The sequence below is a fragment of the Tetrao urogallus genome (genome assembly GCF_951394365.1).
Source record: "Tetrao urogallus genome assembly, chromosome: 14".
In the NCBI taxonomy this organism is placed as follows: Eukaryota; Metazoa; Chordata; class Aves; order Galliformes; family Phasianidae; genus Tetrao; species Tetrao urogallus.
Genome location: NC_136827.1, coordinates 16,267,524 through 16,292,212, shown reverse-complemented (window position 1 = coordinate 16,292,212; position 24,689 = coordinate 16,267,524). Strand labels below are relative to the sequence as shown.

Genomic DNA, 24,689 nt, shown 5'->3' with positions numbered 1-24,689 from the left:
CCACGTGCAAGAAAGGCAGAATACGCACACAAATATATCCTGTGGCTTCACTGTTTCTAGGCAAACCCTGGGTACAAAGCAGGCTCTGCTCTGCTGGCTCACAAAAGCTGTGCTGCAGACTCCGCTGGTGCAGCTGAATTGGAACTTCCATTCCCAGGCTTTAAGTCAAATCCACGACGCAAGAGAAGACTCAGAAATTAAACACTTCTGTCAAGCTAATCCCTGTTAGAAGAAGTGTTCCCATAGCTAGAAAAAACGTGCAGCCAACCAGGAATTTTGGAAGGGTTTAGGGAATTCGTCTCAGTCTCTTCTCTCTCTTTGGAAGAGTTTGTATCATGTTTTGTAACCAACATTTGTAAGGTCAACAAAAAGCATAAATCCGCTTGGATTTTTAAAAATACATCAAGGCAAGCAGGCAGCTGAAATGGTGTGCTCAATGGGAATAACTCCCAGATCCAGAACTGGGAAGACTTTAATGACGGATTTAAACCCAAGCCCTTCCCTCGGCACTGCAGCGCTGCAGCAGTCACTGCCCACAGCCCTCCAGGCATTCACTGCACAAATGCTGCTTCTGAAGTTGTGGGAACTCACATTTCTGCCCCATAAAGGCTTTAGGGACAGCTTTGCAGAACAAAAGATGTAATAACATTGTGACCCAAAGCATTTAAAACGTGCTCATTTTGCAAGGCTTTCGGCTAGATCCTTAAGAGTGCAAGAGCACAGAATGAGCCTCGTCTTACAGAGACTAAAACCAAAACAGCAGTATGAGAGGCACCTCAAGGGACCAGAGCACATCCAGGGCTCAGAGCTGTGGGATGGCACCAACCGTGCTTTGCTCCGTGCACTGTTTATTTTCCTAAGGCAAAGCGGGGGGGGGGGGGCAATCCTGCTGCCTTTATAAACACCCAGCAGCAGACCTAACGGAGCTGAAGGTCACTGACAGCTCAGCTCAGCCAACAGCAGCTCCCTGATGTACTTCAGACCCGCTGCCTTCCTACAAGCAGGACAGCAGCAGCCAGACACGTGCTGCCAAAATCCTGAGTTAGCGCATTGCTCAGCACCGGGGTCACTGCACAGAGGTCCCACTGTGACCATGCTGTCACTCACATCCCTCCTGCAGGGAGAGCCGTGGAGCCTGCTGCTCCCTGAGCTGCTGTCACTCAGCTCAGATGAGCCCCAGGGACACAGCCAGCATTCCTCTGCCCTGACCTCTGCACTGTACAGCTAGATGATGGGGAGCAGAGGGCAGAAGTACTTCTCTGCAGAGCCAGGGTCACTTTTGCACTGGAATATGCGCAGGGCTGCAGCCATGCCTGAAAGTGGTACAGTGCTGGGAAAGCCAGCTGCAACCCTGGGCTTGGTGATGCTGCATGGGTGTACAACAGCACATCCCTCAGGACTGAAATTCAGCCTCTGCACAAAACCACAACACAGACATCCCTTCCGCTGTATCCCCAGCTTTTCAATAGCAAGCACAGCGCTTCGTAGTTGATAAAGTGGTTCAGAGTCCTGGAAATCTTATTAGCACACAAAGGAGGCAAAGGGCAGACAGCACTGTGCTCGTCTTAATGCAAAGAACAGACAGATGCTGTGGCGTGCCCCCAGGAATGGATCGACCCTCCAGCTTTGGCCCATGCTGTGCAGCCACTTCTCTCCATCTATTCCACATCATCCTCAGGTGAGCAGCTAGGAACAGAGCTGAGCAGCACAGCGGGGCAGGAGGTTGGCTGCTGGTGGGAGGCAGCTGGGACAGGAGGGCACCGACCTCCCCTACGCCACGCACACTTTAACAGCTTCCTGGCAGAGATGTGCTATGCTGTGAGCACACTGCTGGCATGGTTGCGTGCTGCTTCGCAAACAAGTGGGTGTCAGCCTCACCAAGCACAGCACTGCTTGCCGGGCTCAGCTCAGAAGATCATCAGATAAGGACACAGTTTGCTGAAGCTGGATGAACGGAGAATGTGAGTTATTTCATGAGGTGGACCTCAGCTCTTCTGCCAAGACTATTTCAGTACAAACCACAGTGCAGAAGAGAGCTCTCCCCGCCACGTACTCCTCACTGCATGCATCCTGCAGACATCTGCCCAACAGCAAAGCCCTCTGTATCACCACCCAGGACACAGCCCCACATCCCAGTCCTCATCCCAGCTCGGGATGCTGCAGGCAGCACTCTGCAATGACAGCTCCCTCCATAAAGACTCAGTTTGGCCTATTTTTGTATTACATTCTGAAATTGCTAAAGCTCTGCCAGCTACAAAAGAAAAAACACTGCAAGAAAGCTCCCATTGCATTTCTTAAAGCTGTTGCAGCATGGAGCAGGACTGAGCTGAGACCCACCATCTGACATGAGTCCAAAAGCACAAAACTCCATTTTGGAGACACACATCTCTCCATACAGCAGCCTTGATTTGTGCACAAGGAGTAATTACACCAACACCCAAACAAGCCCTGCTGTCCCCTCCTGTGTAAGAACAGGGGATCAGAAGCAAAAGCAACAAAGAGGAACAGCAGAACATTTCCTTCCAGTGCTGAACGAAGAGGGATTACAGCAGTCCCAACAGCAGCCATCTGATGTGCAATTGCACGGATGGGGAAGTTCCTAAATCATCTGCAAGTGATGGCTGGGGATTTCTTAACATCCAGAATTGTTCAGAGGGGCGGGAAGCACCGACCCATTGCTGAAGGAGTGCTCTCAGGAGAAGCTGCTCCAGGATGTAAAATGAGGCATTATTATTAATAATAACAATAAAAATTAAAAAGTGCTTTTGGGATAAGCTAGGAAAGTATTCCAGCTCTGTATTGCACATGTTCTGCTCTGAGAGAGCACAGCACACATCTGACTGCAGGACAATCTCTCCTCATTAGCAAAGCACTGCAGAGCTGCACGGCCACTGGTGGGGGCACAGGGTCCCCATCCCCAGGAGCAGCCACTGCACTGGGAGCACACGGAGCCCCTCAGCACTTTGTCCCCAAGGGGATCCAGCTCCCCCACAGCCTCTTAGAAACCCACAGCAACGGAAAAAGTTACCCGAGAACGGCAAGAATGATCAAAATGTGTTTCCATTTATCTGGCCCGCTCCAGCGCAGAGGGCATGTTTTTAATATCAGCCGTGCAACGGTGTGTTTAACAAGCAGACAGAGGAGGGCTTTGTACGAGCAGGGCTGCTTCATTAGCACTGTCATAGGGAAGCAGGACAAGTGCAGAGCGTGTGCTCTGCTGAGGATGCAGGATGTGCTCCTCGTGGTTCCACAGTGCCTCCAGGCAGAGCCCTCCTGCACAGACTGCACTGTGCTCCCCGCAGAGAAGTCAGAGAGCAGCACCGTGTTCAGGGTTATTTACTGATGGCCTTGGGGGCTCAGGAGCACCTCGGGATGTAGAAGTGATAACGAGTGGCTGCACAGAATGATCATTCTAGGTAAGGAGAAAGGGAAACCGCAGTGCATTAAGTCAGCTTTTCCCTGTGGACCAACCAACCAACTGCTTTCACACAGACAGCGACAAGCGTTCCCCAGTGCAGCAGCATGCCATCTCTCCTTCCCCATGCCAGCAGTCACCCCTGAAACAGATGTTATCAAGGAAAACAACACAGCACACCTACCCCTGAGGAAATGCCACTGGATGAAGGGCTATTTTGTCCTAAATCTGCCCAAGCTGTCGTTATTTTATTACAGTTGTTCACTTTCAATGAGAGCAAGCTATGCAAGCTACTTGGATAGGAAAAAAACCAACACCATCTTGAAATTTTCATCCTATTTTTTTCCCCCACTGACCCACAGAACATTCTTTCCTCTTTCATGCATCGGGATTATTGAAGCTCGCTTGCTAACGATGCTGGTAATGAAGAGGTAGAGATGATCTCACATAGGTTACCAATACAGCAGCTCAACGCATTGCAATGGACTGAGAACATTCATTTGCTTTCAAATGAGTCAATATCAAACCACACAGCAAACCTCACAGGCACACAGAGATGTGTTGGGCAAGCCCTTCACCCAGTAAACCAGATCATCAAACTTGGTGGCGTATGAACTCAACACATATGAACTATGTGAAGGGGGAAGTAGCCTAAAACTATTTCAAGGACAACCCCAAACCTATTGCAAATTATTGCAATTTGAGGGCAGAATTCCAGAGGAATTTATGTTTTTCTAACCTTGCATCTCAAAGCAGACTGCGTTTATTCAGATGCTAAGAAATGCACCTCCAGGTTGCACACTGGAGCCAAGCTATTACTTGACACCAAGCCTTTTGCTTCCTGCAATCTAACAAGAGCTGTCGTGGCAGGGATGGATCTGATGCCACATGGGGCTGAGTGCTCTTGCTCCCATGGGATGACGGCCAGCTCTGCAATAGGCTGCACTCCCAGAGCTCAGTCATCCTCAGCACTGGGCAAGCCAGAGGATTGCTGTGATAATGCAAAGCTCTGAATACCAGCAGAAAGTGGATTTCCAACCAGTAACTACCCTGATCCAAGAGGCTGCTGGGTGAGAAGAAATGGGAAATGGGCTGCTGCCCACCAGCTGCATGGAGTCCCTGGGTTGCAGCCATTGGGAAGAGCAAGAGCAGGAATGTGCTCTCTGAACCCACTCCATCACGCTCCCAGGCCTTTCCTGGTGCCCTGCCACAGATGTGTTTAGGTTAGCCACTGATTGCTCCAGATTTAGACATTGTTTGTGTAGGTTTGGAGTTAGGGAAATCCATCCCTGCCCCCTCCATGACACTCTATGTAACTGTCTAATTTTTTAAAAAGATCCATATGTAGCATATATTAATAGTAGGAATCAAACCCAATCTGCATTAAATGTCAGAAATGTTGTATCTGGCAGTGGAACCGCTGCACATTTGTTCCTTATTTAACATTATTCATAGGGTTTTGGGCACATCAAAGTCTATTAAGAAGGCCTGTCAGAAAAGAGATTGCTGTAATGGATTAATGAAGCACGCACGGCCAGAACTCAACGCCAAGGCTCCAGCTGGTCCCCAAGCTGCAAGAGGGACAAGAGGGGTCCCTTCTGCAGGGACACGGCCACTGTGCTGCAGCTCAAGTGAATGCCCTCGTCCCCATCTGCTGCCCCTTGTCACCCCACAGGAAAGCAAGATTTTGGCAGAGCAGTTGCAACGGCCACAGCATCAATGGGTGTGAATGCAGAGATCCTGGTGGCACGTGGAGGACCTGATCCCATCCTCCCCGCACTGAGCTCATCGTTGGGTAACTTCCAGTGCTGTCAGGTCAGTTCCTCACTCCTTGAAGGGAACAAAGCAATGCTACCCCCAGCAGCATCACCTTAGCTGCTTTGATATTCACCCTGGAGCCTCAGAGTCCACTCAGGATCTTGGTTGCTACAACAAGCAGAAGAGCCAAGCCAGCAGCACCTGCTCCTGGGGGTTTTGCAAGCACTGGAGAAGGGCTCTTATAGAACAGCCCCCAACACAAACCACCTTCAGGCAGAGAAGAACCATATCTGAGAACAATGGCTGCAGCCATTGCAGGATTTCATCCCATGCCGCACACTCAGCTAGCTGGGATGCTGAACAGGAGCAGAAAGACAGCTTTCCTTTGCCTTTTCAGGAGAGCCAGAGTCACCTGTGAATTTGCTAAGGACCTGCTGGGCAGGACATGGGTGCAGGACGAGATCAGTTCAGCCCATCACCTTCTGACTACTGCAGGCAGCAGTGCCATCACCGTGCAGACACAGGGCCAGGACACGCAGGGTGCACAGGAAGGTTGAGAGAAAGAGCTGAGGACAGAGGGGAGAACAGCTGAAAGACAGAAAAAGGAGGAGAAAGGAGTGAGACAGGAAGAGCGGGGACCATGAGGCAAACCCACACAACCACCCTTTAAGCAGATCACCACCACAGGGTTAGGAGGACACGGTGAATTGAGGGAAGAGGAGCAGGAGGCAGGTGCAGCAGGAAGCAGTGTGGGAGGGCATTGCAAGCTAGGGACCATGAGCTCCATCCCTGAGCCCCAGCTTTGCTGCTCCAGGCAGGCACCAGTTCCTCTCCTGCCCTGCTTTCTGCCCCATCCCCACACTGCCATTTCTGCCCACAAACCCAGGAGAACACTTCCCCATACCCAGCTCTGCTGCCCAGCACACCCAGCACAGCCATCCTGATGCTCCCTTACCTGCGGCTCGGGCTCGATGTTGATGCGGTAAGCTTGTGCCTTCCCATCCTCCAGTATGGGTGGTGACCAGCTCCTCCCCTCAGTTCTGTAACAGGAAATCAGGTACATTCAGCTTAGATTTAAAAAGCAACATGGCAGAAACAATATACAGAAACAGTAGGAACTACGGCTGCTTCCCAGTGAGAAGGCATGTAGAGGATGAGCCATCTCATGCCTTTCAATGCAGCTGCTGCAGAAAGCCCCGAAATCCAGTTTTTATTCACCTGCATCCCTCCAGCACTGCCACATCAGGCAGCACACAATTCAGAGGTCTGTGCTGCTCAGGAACCAAATGGGAAGCAGATAACATTGGTTCTGCAAAGACATCACCATACAACTGCCCATACGTTGTTGTCAGAACAGACAAAGCCTGCTGCATTGCTTCTCATCCCCACCAGGGATAAGGAGCGATATGAGAAATGCAGCACACAGTGCACATCATCGTGCTTAACCTCACTGCCTGCGTGCACACCTTAATGGAAGCATTCTTGCTCTGGGAGGCACCAACCACTCATTGCTGCAGCCCAGTGCCCTTGCTTGGACTCTGGCCTCTGACATGTGCTGTGCTCAGTTTGGGTTTAATTATCTGCAGAGTCCAAGTGTGAAAAAGAAAGAGCATAGTTTTAACCCAGGAACCCGTGATGAGGAGTGTTGGGCTCAGTATTTCCCACTGAAACCCACCTGCAGGCAGCCCTGCTTTACACACACCACCACGCACCCCACAAACTCAGAGCCTGACCCAAAACCCAAAGAAGCAGAGACTGCCACTGCCCTTCACACACAGTGGGATGCTGTCCTGAGGTCTGAGGCTTTTTTGCTCCAAATCACCACCCTGTCTCACCTTCACTGCTTTTCTCAACAGGAAGGAGGTTGATCTTTTTTCCCACATAGATGTCTCGTTCTGATAAGCTCTCTCTACCACAATTACTTGATTCTAGGCTCAGACCTTTCTGCCTAAATTGGTCTCCCAGACTGCTGTTTGCTGGGACAGAGGAAGCTGACCTTCCTGGGAACGGCAGCATTCCCAGCATTCACCATCATCTGCTGCTGCATGTATTGCTTCCACATTCAGAACCAGAATTCTGCATTCAGAATCTCATCTGGAGGCCCAGAACAATGAAGGCTCCTGACTGCATTGGCAGAGACCTCATTACAGTTTCCGTGCTTTCCCCCCACGCTCTGCATCAGCCCCATGCTGGCTCACACCATTGCTGAGGAGCAGGCAGTTATGGCTCTCCTGTTTGCACCGCTCTGCAGCCCACATGCCAAATACAGCTCGTATAAAAACAAATCCCCACAGATTTTGATTCGCCAGTAAATAAGTGCGATCCACAAAGCCGTCCTGCTTGCAGTAGACAGGAGCGATAAGCAGCAGCACATCCTCTCTGTGCAAGCACTGCCAGGCTGCAGCCCCCCACCCACTGACCCCATCTCAGAGCGCAGCTAAATGTGCATCTCCCAGAGCTGTGGGTCTGCACACTTAGTGACAGAGGCGGTCAAAGTGCAGGCACCCAGGTAGAAGCCTGATCATAGTTGGTGCTTTTAATGATGAAACTCGAAAGCTTTGCCATCACTCCCCTGCAGCAACCAGAAGTTTCCCCACATACACAAGCTGCAACCTCACCAGCCCCCAGCAATGGCTGGAACAAACCCAGACTGACCTCAGCAGCAGCTTCCAGTTGAGCTGCTCTGAAATTAAACCGATACGGCACAGCTTTGGTTTTATCCAACATCTTCAGAGACTTCCTGCCAAGCAGAAGGGATCAAGGGAGCAACCAGACCTACCCAAGAGAAATCAAGGTCTACTGAAGTATCGGGGGCATTCCTGCTCAGAGACTTCCCCTCTCCCAGGGGAACAGGAATGAACCCAAAGCAGCATCCCCAGCACCAGGGAGACCCACTGGGGCTTTGGGCTCAGCAGGGCCACCCCAAGGCACTTACCCTGTGCTGCTCGGGCGCAGCAGAGGCCAATCACACTCTGCAACACAATGGCTGAGAGCTCAGACACCACAATTACATGTTCCAAGCTGTTTAATTCACGGGAAAAGTGTTTTCAGATACATTGCAGGGGATTAAAGTCAGCTATGTGGAAATCATTACTCTGCATTAACAACGCTCTGCTCTATTCTGACGGCTGCTCGGACAATCCTAAGGAAAATAACCTGACCCGGGCCCTTCAACACAAGGCTGCGTGAGAAACAGGCTCATTAACAAGACAAACCTAAAACAAATAAAGCAAGCTGCAGACACCTTTTACCCCACAATTTGTTTTCTAAAAAGACTCCGTATCACTTTCAAAGAATCACATACACGCACACATTTTCACCGCAATGTTTTTGCACCTGGTAACAATCTGCCATTCCTGCTCTCTGCACTGACAGAGCCATTCTCACACTGTAAGAATCCCCACATCCCCTTCCTGCAGCCCTTTCCATGCTCACATGCAGCGCTCAGCAGTGCAGCCCAGGATGTGCCACCACCTCCCCCTATGACCACATCCACTCAGTGCCTCCGTAGGGCAGCAGCTTTGGGTTCTGCCCATCTCCCACCATTAAGGTCTCAGCTGCAGAGGTGACTCCTGCTGCTCACACGGCCATTGCCCTGCTGGGAGGGGATGCTCACGATGCTCACCATGGGGCTGCAGGGTGCAGGATCAGCCCCTACCACACCAGCACCTCACAAAGGGCACAGTGGTGGGGCTGCTGCCTTCTCTCCCCTGGCACCAGGCACTGCAACACCGTTGGTTTTCCCCTCTGCTCGTCCTCACATGGCTCCAGAGGGGAAGCTGTGATTCACTTTTTCAGTTGTTCTCAAGTTTCCAGGAGGGGCACATCACGCACTGTAACAATTCCATCTCCCAGCAGCGTGGCTCAGGCCAATGGAGCATCCAGAAAGAGGTGTGCAGAGACAAGGGGACTCCAGAAAGTCAGTGACGTGTGGGTGCAGGCAGATCCCATTGCTGGGCTTCCTCCTCCAGGGAGGCACCTTCCTGAGAACCCCCACCCCGGGACAAACAGGAGTGAGCAGAGCCCACGCTGCAGCCTCAGGTGGGTTTCAGCAAAGCACAGCTCCAGCTGAGCTCTGTGGCTGCTTTCACTTGAAGCATAACCCCATCTGAAGAAATAAGTCTTGTCAAATAACTAGGGCTGCACCAGAACCACAAGAGACACTGATGTGTAAAGGAACAGGCAAGGCTTAGAAAAAATAAGAACACTGCACAGCACTACGTGAGAAGAGGCTGAGCTGTGCCATTGTGCCAGTTAGCTCAGGGCCAGAGCACACAGCATACACCAGCCCAAGGGCTGACAGCCTTCCAGGAGGAGGATAAGGTGGGTTAAGGGGAGAAAAATAATGTTAATAAGCAAAGAGAATTCAGGTGCAATCTTTCAGCTTGCAATTATTCAGTTTTCACAGCTTCTCATTGCTGCTCAGCAGAGACGCTGAATGCCCCTCCTGCCATCCTCCCAGCACTCAGTGCAGAGCCAGGCTGCTCTCAGCACTGCTTCCCATCACGCTGCCAGGAAATTGCACGTTTGCCTTTGGTCAGAAGCACTCTGTTTGTCTTCTTCCAGACTGAAAGCAGAGGCAGCTCCTGCCATGCCATCAGGCAAGAGAGCCAAACCCAGTGTAAGGCCTCTAATGACAGACTGTGCTAAGGAAGAGGCCCACGTCCATTTGCAGTTCACCCACGCTGTCACACCTCACTGGTGCCAGTCCCTATCCCGACACAAAACCCATTCCAGTTGGTTCCTCCCAAGCACAGGGAGCAGGGAGTCTGTGCTGCACGGGAAAGCTTTACACCCCAGAGGTTTATCCTGCACACAAACTACCACTCACCCTGGTTCTTTATTTGCTTACCCATCAGTGTGACTGAGAATCTTCATCAAGTGACCCTGATAAATGATAATCAGCATCTCCCTCTGCATCTCCATCATAGGGCTCTATGCACCGTATGCACACAGAGCCCAGGTGGGTCAGGTCAGGCTGCTGTCGGGACACCCAGGTCTGTGTGCCTGCCCCAATGGATGGCAAACAACCCTTCCTGCTTTTTCCCCCAATATGGTTTTCACCCATTCTGACTTCCCTACTTTCAGTCAAAGGCAATTCACTGAATGCAGTCTGAAAACTAAACCAACTCTGTTACATGTCACCAATGTCAGAGCTTCCCATCAGGAGGAATTACAGAAAGCTCTCTGGGCCCTGCAAGACAGTTGCTCTCTAAAGAACCCCAAAGCTGAACAACCATAAGGCCCTGTGATGGCCTTGCTGCTGAGCTAAGCTACCCCACACACAGACCTCCCCGTGGGCCCCTGCTGCTACCTGCATCCATCCAGGGGATTTAAATCTGCATTTACACACACAGAATCACAGAATCAGGAAGGTTGGAAAAGACCTCTCAGATATGATTCTGTGATACAGGCAGCTTCCTCTGAGGAGCAAACATTGCTGCCAGCAAGCCCTGGGCTGCAGAGCACCAAAATGGGAAATGGCTCTGAAGAACAAATCACCTCCTTTATAGGATATGGGTGAACAGCAGGACTGCACAATGCTTGCACAGGGCAACTGCTGCCACTCCTGAACCACTGTGCCGTCAGCACAGCATGCTGAAGCAAAACAAAAGCATCATCTCTTTGTCCTAACATGTCAGCAGGGATAAAGGTCAGAAACCCCTGAATTACCTTGCCTCAACACAGCAGCTTCCATCAGGCTCTTACAGCGGGATGCACAACAGCTTCAGCTCAGAGTTTAATGCCTACAGTTCAGTGGCTGACTTCCAATGCTTGTCCCTGACTCCCTCAGTCCCCACCAGGTGGGGGGGACCATCCTCCTGTCCTGTTCTATAGCCATGAATTGGGGGCAGCCATACAGCCTTCAGCTTACAGATTAAAAAAAAAAAAAAAAAAATCAGTTGAAAAATCTGATGATTTCATCAAGGCTCTTGAGTCACATCTGGCAGAGCCCCGTTCCAGGCATGACAAAGTTTCCACCTCCAGCAGGCACATTTGCAGAGCAATCGGAGCTTTGCTGGGCACAAAGTGAGCCATGGCCACTGGCACGGCCCCACATCTGGCTGGGCAGATGGAAAGAAGTCTTCAAGCTGCTGTGATGACAATGTTCCCTTTCACTATTCAGCTAAGTTTTATCTTCTGCATATAAACATGGACATATAAGTACTGAATAAGTTCAGCATTGCAGGATGACACTACACACACACAGACACATTTACAGATAGTCAGTGTTCAGGGCAAAAAATACCTGCAACTCCATCTCCCTCAACAAAAGATTGTCCCCCTCTGCTCTGCCCTTGTGAGGCCCCATCAGCAGTACTGTGTCCAGGCTGGGACCCCCAGTACAGGAGGGATGTGAGGCTGTTGAAATAGGACCAGAAAAGGGGCACGAGGATGGTCAGAGGGCTGAGCATCCTATGAATTAAGTTGGAGGGCGTCGGGTCTGTTCAGCTTGGAGAAGAGAAGGCTCCAGGGAGACCTCACTGCAGCCTTCCAGTACTTGAAGGGAGCTTACAAGCAGGAGGGGAACAGACTTTTCTTACACGGTCTGATATGGGGGGAATGGCTTTAAATTAAAGGAGGAAAGACGACTGTTACACATTAGGAAGAAATTTTTTCCCAGAGGCTGTGACGCACCAACCCAGGCTGCCCAGAGAGGCTGCAGTGCCCCATCCCAGGAGGCACTGAAGGCCACATGGGTGACATTTTAGGCAGCCTGATCTAGAGGTTGGCAACCTTTCCCATGGCAGGGGGTGGAATGAGATGAGCTTTAAGGTCCCTCCCAGTCTAAGCCACTCTATGTTTCTATGAGCAAAGACATGCCAATTGATGCTAAAAAGGGGCCGAGAAACAGGACTTGGTAGCAGCCTCCTGAAAATTGCTCCTGGTGAAAGCCAGAGAAGTCCCACCTGCATGAAGGATCCTTTCTTTTATCTTTCTCCCCCTTTCTTTCCCAAAGTTGCAGCCATGTAACCACTACAGCATGGCTGGGTTCAGTGGTCCCTGCAGCAGTCAGGCTTTGTAAGTGCCTCTGCCCCATGAACCCCCAGGAACAAAACCAGGTTTGTGCTTCACAGCAGTGCTCCTCACACAGCAAGCAGGGTGGCTGCACCACGCTCTGGGACCCAGCTACCAGTCAGAAGCCACATATTTCCTAAGAGAAGCATAAACACTCAGTGACAGCTTCTTCATAGCAGGAAATGCCTTTTTAATCTGAAGTGGATAATTATGACAAATTTATTTAAATCTGCTAAGAGATAGCAGCCATTTAGGAGCCTTATAAGGAATAGATCATTTGTGACTTGCATCAAAAGCCTTTAGCTAAAAGACTAACTTCAACAGAAAGCAAAGAAACCAAAACAAACCTTCATTTTGCTTTGAAATATTAAGAAACAAAAATGCCACATGTAGCTGGCAGCACCTCCAGACACATTCATGGAAGAGACATTTAGGAAAACAATGGGTAGGAGCCAACAGAATATGGGAGGCTTCTCCCAAATGGGGTTTTGGCCCCAGTGCTTTTCCTGCTCAGGTCTCCTCCTACACAGGAGGTTTGCAGGGTCTGATCCTGCTCAGCCCCTGGGACCCTTGAGAGGTGCTGAGGGAAATCCAGACCCATTCATTTAATCAGTGCTCCTTCAAAAACAGCTTTTGCCTCAGTGTGTCTAAAACCACAGAACAGCTGCACCAGGATGCATCCAGAACCAAACCCCATGGCACGCCTGCTCTGGGGTTGGCTGCAAGCCTTCTGCAGAAGGATCAACCAAAATGGACACAAGAGCACAAAGAGCAAAAAGAGCAAAGCCCCACTGCAATACGCTGCTGAGGACACAGCACAGCAGGCCATCCCCACCTGCTCACAGACAGCAGCAGCTGCTCCACGCATGCCTTGATCTTGTTCTGTGCCTCCAGGTGCGTCATGGCTTCCGTGCTCTCCCCATTAATGGCCAGAATGATGTCTCCAGGGCACAGGTTGGCCAGGGCTGCTTTACTTCCAGGGTTAATCTAGGTGAAAGAGATAGAAGATGCATTTAAAAGAATGCTCAATTTAAAGAAATTAACGTTTATTGGAGTAACAGCTCCCTCGGTGTGCTCATCTCTGGAGAAGACCCGTGTGTTCTGCTAAGCTAACAGCACTCGGGTTCCTCCTGGGCTCACACCAACATCTCTGGGGTTCATGCCACACAGAGATGCCATCAGGTGCCAGCTCTCAGCCCACAGGGCTCCATCAGCCCCAGCACGTGCCCAGGTCCCCTTCAAATACCACAATGCCCTCCTTCAACACAGCATCACAGAATATCCTGAGTTGGAAGGCACCCATACGGACCATCAAGTCCAACTCCTTCAGCCCGCAGGCATTAAAACAAGCTCTGGGAATCAGTCCCTAGAAGCACATAAAAACTCTGGAAAAAGATGTAATTTAAGGGTGAGAGCAGTCACCCTAATTGCTTCCTGCAGGGACGCTGCGTTTCACATCAGTTTTTCCTGACTGTTGTTCAAGGATCCGTCACTCTGTAGCTCTGCACAGAATGTCCCACAGCCCATCCATCCCCACAGCCCATCCTGACTGTTTGTGTAGGAACATCAAAACCTTACAGAGCTTCCAACTCCCTTCCCAAGGTACCACTGACACGGCTGGGTACCGCCTGTGTTCAGACATAGGGCCAATCCCACAGCCTACAGAAAAACCTTGAGAAGTTACCCTTTCCTTTACATCAACCCAATTATTACGCTTTTAACTCTCGGGATAAGACAAAACAATGCAACACGCAGGCAGGACAGGTAAGCATGTCTGCAAGTGCATCGCCACAGTGTTTGTGCCCTGAACCTGGAGGTGCACGGGGAGCTCTGAACGCTCCGTGCAGCTGAGCAGAGCTGATGCCATGCTGAGCCTTTTGTCGTGCTGTCGGCGCAGATCAGCGCTCACCCTTTGCTCTTCAATAGTTCCTCCAAACAAACCTGCCCAGCCACCTCCTGGCTGCCTCTGACTCAGCCCAGAGCAAACAAAGGGAGGCATTTCTCACCGCAGAGCATATCGGCTGCAGAGTTGTGACATGGGGCATTTTAATCCCGGAGAGATTAATTGTTTTTGTTGGTTCCCCCCCACCCCCCCGGAATTCATTTATCCTTTTGTTTTTCTTTGAACCCACATTAGAAACAATGGCATTCCCCAGCACCAGGCTCCTTTCACAGCCTGGGAAGCTGCCAGCCCTGCCCTGTGCCAGGCAGGAGCCCGTGGAGCACCTCCAAGCACACACCTCTGCAGAACAACGTGCTGCCACATGCATCCCCTGGTGTCGGCCACCCAACCCTGTGCTGACAGCCCGACCCAACGCCACCACATCTTGTTCTCATCTGCTCCTCGTGTCTGACGCGTTTCTCCCTTTACACTGATCTTAACCAGATCGTACCTTCCTTGGAGAAAAGCTGCTCATAGATGGGGCTCTTTGCTGTTTCCTATTTTTCGGTTTCTGGTTTATTTCAGATTATTTTGGCAGCATCTTCATGTTAGCATTTTATGCTATCCATGGAGATGACTGAGGGCTGGAAATGGAGCAGAGCTCCAAGAGCACATTAGTTTGAGATACAGCATCAGGGTCATAGTCTGGGAACCAGCACAGGAACACGTGGCAGGTCCAGAGCTCACATCTGCCAGTGATGAATGCTCGAGATGCTCCAAGCCAAGTTCTCCCAACTGCAGCTGTGTGACACCATCAGCACCAAAAGGTGCCAGAGCAAAGCAAACCAGGCTGTGCCACTGTGTCGTTCTGAGGGCAGGACCAGGCTGTGGTACAGCCCTACCTGCTCTATGTGGAGCCACACAGCCTCCTGCAAGACATGAAGACAAGGGCACAGCATTAAGTGTAATAAGCTTTGTTGTAGCACATGTTTGCAGTCCAGCCTCCAGCTTACCGCATGGAAATGCACAAGTGGGAAGGAGCAGAGGGGCATGGGTCAGCTCAAACCTGAACGCTCTGAGGACTTCAGAAGCCACATTCCCTCCCCAACAACAGCTGCCACCACACCAGCACTGAGTATCCACCTCCACAAACAGGGAAGCCTTGACCCTCACGCTCTGCGGCTGCAGCTCTGTTAGGGTGCAGCCATGCACTTCACATGGACGCCACATCAGCAGGGCACTGAAATCCCGGGGCAGCAGGGGGGACAGCAGGGAGCTGCTAACATAGACACCCACCTATCCATGCCTCTGTTGAGAGAGGGCTTTGCTGCGCCACAAGCAGCGTGCATGATGTGAACGAAGCACCAATTTCAGAGTAACTGGATACATCACGGTTACAAACGCTGCAAAACCAATCTGCTCCGAGTCACTGGGGCTGTGTGCTCTCCAGAGGGGCCTCCTTCAGAGGAGCTGATTCTTGAGAACAGGACGTGTTTATGAAAACCAGCAACAAGGCTTGTTTGGGAGGTCCCCAGCAGTGCCAGGAAGGAGCTGCTGTGGAGTTTCTCCCCCCCCCATCACAGCCTCTGGCACACACAGCCCTGCAGCTCCATCCACACGCAGTCATGTCGTTCCCCCCCTCCCCCCGTGTGCCCCTTAGCACACACACAACGTGTGGCATTCCCTGAGCTCCAGAGCCAAGCCCTGTCAGGAGAGAACAACCTTCTGCGTTTAACCCCTCTGCAGGAGTAAGGGATTGCTTCTTTGTTTCCCTCTCACAGCGTGTATACGTGTAAGATATCAACACAAAACACCAGAGGAAACAGAACTAAAACAAGGGCAAGCAGATGCCCACACACCATCCTTCTCCCTGTGCTATGTCCCTTTGGCAGATACGGCTGCTACACTGAGAGCACCAGCCCAGTGCCAGCACAGAGGGACTGGGGGGGACCACGAGCAGGGTAACAGCACCAGACCTATGCCAGAGCCCAGCACTGCTGCTCACTGAGGACATCGGTGTCACCACATCAAGGGCAATTCCATCCCAGCACTGCCCATGGGAAATACCACCAGGCTGTGCTGCAATAGGATCAACCCAGCAGCCATGGGGATGCTCTGGAGCAGGTCTGGGAAAAGCCCCAAGTCCAGCAGTGCCTCTCATCTGGCCGCTGGGGCCCCGCTGTGATTTACTGAGTGCTAGCATCTGACTTTGGGCCAAGGAAATAATGCACACTGAGGCAAGTGTTCCACTAAGCCAGCACAGCTCCCAGCACCAGCTATCTAGTTTGGTAAGCAGTATTATTTGCACTAAGAGTTGACTCTTATAACACACATAGCACAATTCCTTCAGTCCTGGAGCACAACCGCTGCAGGGCACCAGCCCCACACAAGCAGTCAGCACAGAGCCAACCCCCAAAAGGAACCCAGTGCTGCTCTGATGGCACTGCCACCACCCTGTGGGCAGCCAGGGACCGACCCAAGCACTGCAGTCCCACCCAGCAGCAGTTCTGCACAAGAGAGCTCCAGAACCAGGCCAACATCACCAGCTGGAATAATGAATCATTATGGTTGGGAGAGACCATTAAGATCATCTAACACTTGTGCAAAAGCTTTATGGGTCACGTTAAAAAGTTACATTAGTAGATGAACATATTGAATACTACAGCAACAAAACAACTCATCCCATCAATTAACGAAATCACTTTCACAGCACTTAATGAGTTAAGATGCACAGTCCCACGCAACCCTATGCAGACCACACTGTAACACATTACCTTGGATTTAAGATTGACAAGTCATGGGGAAATTTCCACTCTGCAAGCATGATCAAAAGAGCCTGATTAAAGCCTTGGAGAGCCTCTCAAGGTAGTGTGACAAAGTTCTCAGCTTCTAAACAAAGCAGACTTGTGCTCACAGGAGGCACACAGTGCAGCCATGGCTGCTCTGACAGCAGCACTGTCTGAGCACAGGAAGAAGCAGGGTTTGGTGGCCATCTAACAGAGACAGAGCCCCTATATCCTCTGAGCACTCTTCACACGGATGCTCCTCAGTGTTCCAAAGCACTGTGCTTTGAGCCAACATTCATTCCTCACTAATCCAGTTGCATTTTTATAATTGCTTATATAGAAGCTGTGCAGCACCTAAGGCTTGTCCCGTTGGACTCAGCACTGCAGGAAAGCCCCAACTTCCCACACCATCTCTAGGAATTTGGGCTCTTTGGAGAATCCCATGGGCACATTGCAGAGTGAAACCCTGAGCTGCTTGCAGAACTGCCCTCAAAGTATGCTCAGCACACCCTGCCAGTGCCACCAAGCACAAGGCACTCAGCACAAGCAGCTCACACCCAGCTGGAGAGCAAACCTGAAATCCCAGCCTGGTGAAAGCAACATGCCTTCAGCCCCATGCTGCTGCCACACCACCACCTTCCCCTGCTTTATCTGTGCATGGAGATATCCCACAGGGTTTGGCCTTTGTGCTGAAAGCCCTGTGTGTGCCAAGGGCTTCCAGGCAGCATTCTGTGCCTTACAGTGGGTGACAGCTCCCAGGGTCAGTATTTCTGCAGAATTATGTAGGGTTTAATGGGTGAGAACATGAGCTGCAAGGTTTTGCTTCTCCAGTTGACAAGAAGGATGGAGTGAGGGAGGAGCTCCAAAGGCATCTTCGTGACATTTGGAAAACATACGAGTGGAAATACTCTCACACAGAGATTTTTTTTAAATAGGGATCTGTTCTGTATGGTCAGAGAGGCTTACTTTCTGCAACCCCCCCAGTGCATGGAGACATTCACATACACCGTGCTCCATGGCTCTGCCACTGCTCCAATGGCCCAACATATCCTCCTCTTGCTCGGGGCTGTGTGCAAGCACTGAAGTTGAAACCAAACGCCTCGGCCCTTATCTGCAGGGCACACGTGGTGCTCACGGCTGTGCACAAACCCATCGCACTCACAGCTGGTGCCTCACTGCAGTCCCCACCCACAGCAAATCACAGCCTGCACCTCCTGTTAACAAGTTTGCTCTGGCTGCGTTATCAGCCCCACACTCCAGCACCCGTGGACACAGGTGACTTAAAGCATGTAGATAATTCACCGCGTGCTTGGGTATCAGAGCCAGGAGAGGACACGGAGCTCAAATCAAACAGAAGTTCAAATATTATTTGTAAGAGGATGTGCATGCTCTAGGACTCACTGTGTCACCTGCAGACACCACCTGCACTTCCCCAAGCAAGAAGAGTGAATTGCAACTGTCTGTGTTAATGCCACATAGCCCACAGTGACATACTTGCAGTAAAGGACTGATGTCCCTCCAGCAGGAACACCTACACAAGTGGCCCCTCAGTTCCTAAAGGGAAGGAGACGGGGCGAGGAGAAATGGTTTCAGGCTGAAAAAGGGGAGATTTAGATTGGTTATAAGGAAGAAGTTGCTTATGCTAAAGGTGGAGAGGCACAGGTCAGGCTGAGGAGCTCTGAGCTGTGGTGCCCCTGCCCACTGCAGGGAGTGGGACCAGGCAGCCTTCAGAGCTCTATCCCAACCCAAACCAAGCTATGATTCTATGTTTAACCAACACTTACTGTGCTATAGAGCAACACAAAGTTTAAGACCAAACCAAACACCCCAGGTATTTCCCTTGCACGCTGCCCACACCAACAGCAGCACTCCAATACCTCACTTTATTCTACTTTATCCTTGCATCAAGCAGGTTACACCCATGCACTTCTCCAAGCAGCTCTGCCTACCTGTCCCAACAGGCAATCTTTCAATCTCTGAAATGAAGGTGATGTCAATATTCTAACAAGAGCCAAAAGAACCCTTTCTGCTTTGTTCGACCCAGTGGAGGCCTGAAGCACTCTCAGGGGTGTGCTGCATTTGTTTTGCTGCACCCGCACCAAGGTCAGCCTGGGTATGAATAGACCTCTGTGAATCATTCTTTCCGCCTGGTTTCCCACTTGGGATTATCAGCGAGCTTGATTAGGGTAATTAGCAGTAGCTTTCCTTCCAACATGCAATACTGCTGCTGTCTCCTGCACCAGCTCTTACTCTGCTTCCAGTTATTAAGTGAAGCCTCCACGTCTCAGTACCTTCAGCAGCAAACATCTCTGCAGTGCTTCTGTGAGCGCTCATCTTCAGTTCACGTTCAGTGCTGAGTACCAGAATGGCACAGATGTTCCACTGAGCCCCTTACAGCCATCACTGCGAGACCAACCATGGTGAAAGAACAAGCAAAAGGAATTCCTTCCATTTAAAAACATTGTTCCCATTTGAGGAACAAACACAAACGTGCAACAGTGACACAGCTCTTTCATACAGACAGGAAAGCTGAAGGGCAGCAGAAGCCAGAGGTGTTCCTTGCTTTAGGCTGGACCAGAGCCATTATTTCAGAGCACACAGCAAAGTGGGTCATTTCCACTTAACAAACAATCCAATACACACCATTTGCATAGAAAGCTAAGAAACAGCTTTATGGCCTAGCAGCTGAACAAAGGGAAAGCCACACTCTCTTCGCTGGCATCTCCAGCTGCATCCCTGTAGCCAACAGGTGGGCACCTATGGGGTTATCAGCCCCACTCTGCCATCCCAGCCTGCAGAACACCCACCCCATAAGTCACAGCATTCAGTGGGCAGGAGCACAGCAAGGGGGGAGCAAACACAGCAGCCCTGGTAGGAATTCCTCCACAGACAGAACCCCTCCTCAAGTTCCTCAGCCTGCAACAGAACTATTTGCTCAAACAGAAAAGTTCCTTACACTGAAAAGCCAACCCGAACTTGCCAAACAATGCCCGGATAATGGATTGCAGACCCATTATTTCTTGCTCTCCTCGTGTTACGGTTCCACACCCATAGCTGAAAATGCATGCTCTGCTACTCTCCTGGAGGCCAGCATGTATACTGATGTTGGGGGCAGTGGATAAAAGAACGAATGTGTCCTTTTCTTAAATGCCATTAAATAGCCTTTTAGTTTAAGAAAAAAAAACATTTGCTAACACTGGATTCAGTCCATTTGTCAATACCTGCCAAGCTGCTATGACAAACAGCAGCAGTGCTTGGCATTGGCAGAGCTGGGCAGGAGGCAATGCCAGCTGCTGCAGGAACTCCACGGGCAAGTTCAGGCCATTAAATACATTCTAGTTACACTAATGACTGATTATCTTCTGAAGGGGCAGACCAGCTGCGATCCCACACAGACCCACAGCAGTGACTGATGTGGTTATGGGCACAGCACTGTGTCAGTTGTTCCACATACCTGCACGGAGCTGCAGCAGCCCCAGCACAGCCCCGTTGTCACCCCCCTCAGCCAAGGAACAGCAGCTGACAGCTACCAGAAAATGAACCCAGCTCCAAACCCACTTTCTACTGAGTCATTAAACAGACTCTAAGCAGACGCTCTGGGTCACTTCCCTTCCCCTATAAATATCCCTAGAAGGAGGAACCTTTAATTACACAATGCGCTACGCCCAGCTCCAACTTTCTGTAACCACGGCACAAAGCAAAGCAGGGCTCCCCCTAGGCCCACCCATCAGCATTTGCATTTCCTTATCTCTAAGGCTGGAGAACTTCGTGCTCCAGCTCAAGCCCTCGCGCTCAGCATCAGCTGTTCCCGATGCAATCCCCATTTATCATTAGCAAAGCACAGCGGGAAGAGAATTGCTTTCAAATAGATCATGGATCAATTTAATGAGCTCCTTGGGAACAGCTGCAAGTGATGGACTCACCACCACCAGCTGCACCTGTGCAACTGTGGCCACATAGGGAACTCATGGGTAAAGCAAGCCCTGGTAACTCATTCAAGCCCCATTTCAAACCAGTGTTGTACGACATCATTGTTTTCCACACTGCCAAAGCTATGTTTTCTCCACGTTCATCCTCTGCAGGTACTGCCCAAGGCTTGGCTTTGAGCACCCCCTGCTCCAACAGCTTCCCTCACAGCATCACTTCTTTACCTCTTACCCTCCCCCCTCAGCCCCACTTTGGGGTTGGTCTCCACCGATTTAATATCTCTGCCATCAGAGCAATGGCACTCAGCTAGGTTTTGGAAGAGCTCTCCAGGAAGGCAGCAGCATGAGCTCCAAACAACACAGGGCTATTGGGGCTGAAGAGAAATCATTTCCTTCAGCAGTCTAGCAAAGACCAGAGAAACCAACCTACGAGCAACCAAGACTTTTTTTCCCACCACCCTCCACCACCCACCATCCCTACACAGGGAATTCACATTTCACAACAAGTAGGAGTAGGATTAGAAAGAGGCAGACAGCTTTGGCACCGAGACCTGTCTGAAAGCCACCCACAGCCATCTCAAATCCCAAAACACAGCCGCTGAGCTCCCACTGTAACCAGCAGCACGCAGCCACGCACCCAGCACCCCACTCTGCTCCCCACGCAGCATGCAGGAGCCCCACGGTCTGCTCCCTCCTCCCACCACGACTTCTGCCTTTTACAGTCTCTGTTTGTAATTTAATGACGTTTTAATACAAAATAAATAAGAGAGCACTTGGGAGGAGGCGAAAGCCAGCCAAGAGCCTCAACAATGGGCTGCGGGGAGAGGATCCCTCCCACACTTCTGTCCGCAGCCCTGCAGATCTCCTCTTGCCCCAGGTGGGGGGGGACCAGGGGCCACGGCCTCAGTTTGGCCCAACAGAGGGACCTAAATGCTGCTCAAGCAATTAGTTTAATTATCTCATTATGATTCTGAGATGGAAGGAGCACGGCAGCACACCTGCTCTGCGCACAGCTCTCAGAGCCCCCCCAGCCCCGGCCATTGCTACCACTGCAGAGGGAACCCAGCAGTTCCTCCTTCATTGCACCCTTTTTGGGTGTTATTTCCCAAGCCAGCAAGGGCTCTTTATGGTAGGAGGAGAGCCAAGGATGGGGACTGCAGTATGCCCAATGCCCATCATCATGCCCTGCACCATCACAGGAGCATCGCCTCCCATCCAGCCAGGGCAGCACCAGGAGCTGGATGAGAGGGAGGAGAGCCTGATCCATGACCTGAGCACCACCCTGCGACACCCTCTTCTGCTCAGAGGAGGACCTGTCCCAATAAACGCTGTTCTCACACCTCCAGAGGTCCCACATCCCAGCTGCGCGCTGCCTCACTGTGCAGAAGCAGACTTTGTTTTCTCTTGTTGAGCATTAAGCCAAACTTTTTCAAAGCAACAGCAATGCAGCTCCCACCTCTGCCTTAAGATGTTCCATTGCACAGCAGAAACACTCGCGCAGACACCCACAGGCAACTGTGAAGTTCAGTATTACTCTGCACAGCTGGGGGAGGAGGGAAAAGGGAAAGAGAGTTTTCCTTTCACCTCCTCTCTATTTGCCCTCTCCGAGCTCCCCCACATCCATCCTTCACCCCGTGAGGGGCACCAGAACAAAAGCAGTCACTGGGAGCTACGCGAGAGGCGCATCTGAGCTCCAACACAAACCAGCAGATTTTAAGAGGTGCTTTCTTCCCTAATTCATTCTTTATAGCACAGGGTAAATGTTTTCCATTTTCTGTCATGGCTTTGGCGGGCGAAGAAAGAGATGGCAAACAGCTTTTATGTGTTAGGACAACAGTTTTACGATCCAGCTGTTCCCAGAGCCTCTCAATGCTCTCAGTGTTTATCGAGCCCACGGATACCCCCAAACCCAGAGGAAGGGCTGAGCAGCGTTGGGCATTGCTCCCATTGCAGCGTAGGCATGGAGCACGGGAGCAACCCCACCGTGCGCGGGGCTCAGCTCGCTCTCTCTACACACAGAGCCCACTGTGCGCTCACCCAGATGCTTTTAAGAAGTTTCCAGAACGCATCTTCGGGCTGTCATGCAGCATTACGAGTATACTTCGTCCAACCACCAGTCCCGCATGGGTCCCATAGACCCCACAGCCACGCACAGGACTCCGCCCCAACCCCACCAGTGTCCCCCCCCAGATCCCACAGACCCGCTTTTGGGAACGAACCCGAGCGCCTTGCCAACTTTAAACCTAAATCTCAGGAACTAAAGACTACAAAAGGGGCCGAGCAGCATCTGCACCGGAGCCGAACACTGACCCGGGAGGGAGGAAGGGATGGATGGGTGAATGAACGCAGCCCCCCGCCCCGCTCACCCTGGAGATGGTCAGCGGCGTGCTGAAGTCCTTACCGCCCACCAGGCGGAAGCCCCACGGCGAGGGGCCGCGCAGGGCCACCGAGTGCGGCATAGCGGGGTCGGGGCTCCGTGCCCAGCGCTGCGCTCCGCTCCCGCCCGCCGCCGTCGCATCCACTTAAAGCGGCTCCGAGGCCCCGAGGCCGGCCCTGCAGTGGGGCGGGCCGGGGGGGCGGGCCCGGGCGGCGGGGCGGGGGGGTGCGGGGCCGGGTGGGGACCGGCGGGGAGCGGGGAAGCTGGGGGAGCGCGTCCCGTCGGGGGAGGCTGGGACCCGTCCGCGTGTTGGGCGGCCCTGCGGGGTCCCCGTGCTGTGCTACAAAGCTGGTGGCACCCCGATAGGTGAGCGGAGCTCCTTGTCCCCGCCGGGAAAGGAGTCTGGGGTGAGGGCTTCCAGCTTCCGGTGGCACCCAGCATCTCTGGGGAAGCACCAAACATCCCCGGGGGTTTGCAAGCGCTCAGTTTGGTTTCGCTTTGATTTTGGGGGTGGTTGGATGATTGATGTGGTCAATGCAAAACTGAACAAAGTGACCGAAACCAATCGTGTGGCCACAGCCAATGCAAATTTCTGCTGCTTCCCCAAGAGTGTGAGGCAGATGCTGTGATATTTTGGTGAAATAAGAGGCTTTACTGGTTGTTCATCACAACATGCGTGTTGAAGGAGAAGGTTGAAACTCCAAACAGAATGATGGACTGGGTTCAAGCAGCTTGGGAGATTGTGCCAACTCACTGTGGCTGTGCCCAGGAAGGGTCTTGGGCTGCCAGGGCAGTATCGTGTCCCCTCAGCTGTACAGTGAGAAATGGGGCTGTCGCCCAATGCACTGCATCCCCCAAAATACATTGGGATGCCAGAAGGATGCTTGTGCCACATAGATTTCTGGCTGGCACGGCATTTGGTAGCACAGCATCAGATAGGACAACAGTGGGTGACGTGGTGTTGGATAGGACACAGTTGGGTGGCGTGGTGTTGGGTGGCAGCCTGGAGGCAGAGTGGGCAAAGTTCTCACCTGGGCTCCATTGGAAGCAGAGTTGTGAGCAGGAACCTCGTAATGCTGGAGCTTGGGAAACAGTGCTCTGCCTGGGCAGGGCTGGGCCGGAATCTCTGACTTCCAAACAGGGCTGAACAAAGGAGGCATTGTTAGAAAGGTCCAGTTTCATGAAGTGGCTTCATGTTGCCCGGTTTCTGTGACTTTGATTTATGTGCTATTCTCTGCAAAATGTTTTCGTGTGCATTCGCTTGTGCCACAGGAGGGTTTGTCTGAGGCTGCCGTGCCTGGGCTGTGCAGGATGCTTTGGTCAGGGCTGGGTGGGAGCTGCAGCCTCGTTCGTGATTTGGGGCAGATTGTGGCTGTTCTGAACCCCAAACACAGCAAGCTTTGTTTGTCTGGATGGGATCACACCTCCAGAAGGAGAGCTGAGATGCGGCAGGAGCAGCAGTGCTTCACCCATCCTTAATGTCCACACCAGGCTGCAGAGCTTCCCTTTTGTCTGTGCAGCAGTG

The 24,689-nt window shown here is 51.7% G+C and overlaps 1 protein-coding gene across 1 annotated transcript in view; it reads right to left on the bottom strand.

Annotated features, from left to right (window-relative positions):
- The window catches only part of PDLIM4 (PDZ and LIM domain 4), a gene marked incomplete at both ends in the record, with an annotated part of 30,326 nt that extends 7,080 nt beyond the window's left edge, over window positions 1-23,246 (bottom strand). The window contains 3 exons of the mRNA XM_079542334.1: window positions 6,129-6,213; window positions 13,029-13,180; window positions 23,154-23,246. Coding sequence (XP_079398460.1) covers window positions 6,129-6,213; window positions 13,029-13,180; window positions 23,154-23,246 — 330 coding nt within the window. The remainder of the gene's footprint in view (window positions 1-6,128; window positions 6,214-13,028; window positions 13,181-23,153) is intronic.
- Between the last annotated feature and the right edge of the window lie 1,443 nt (window positions 23,247-24,689).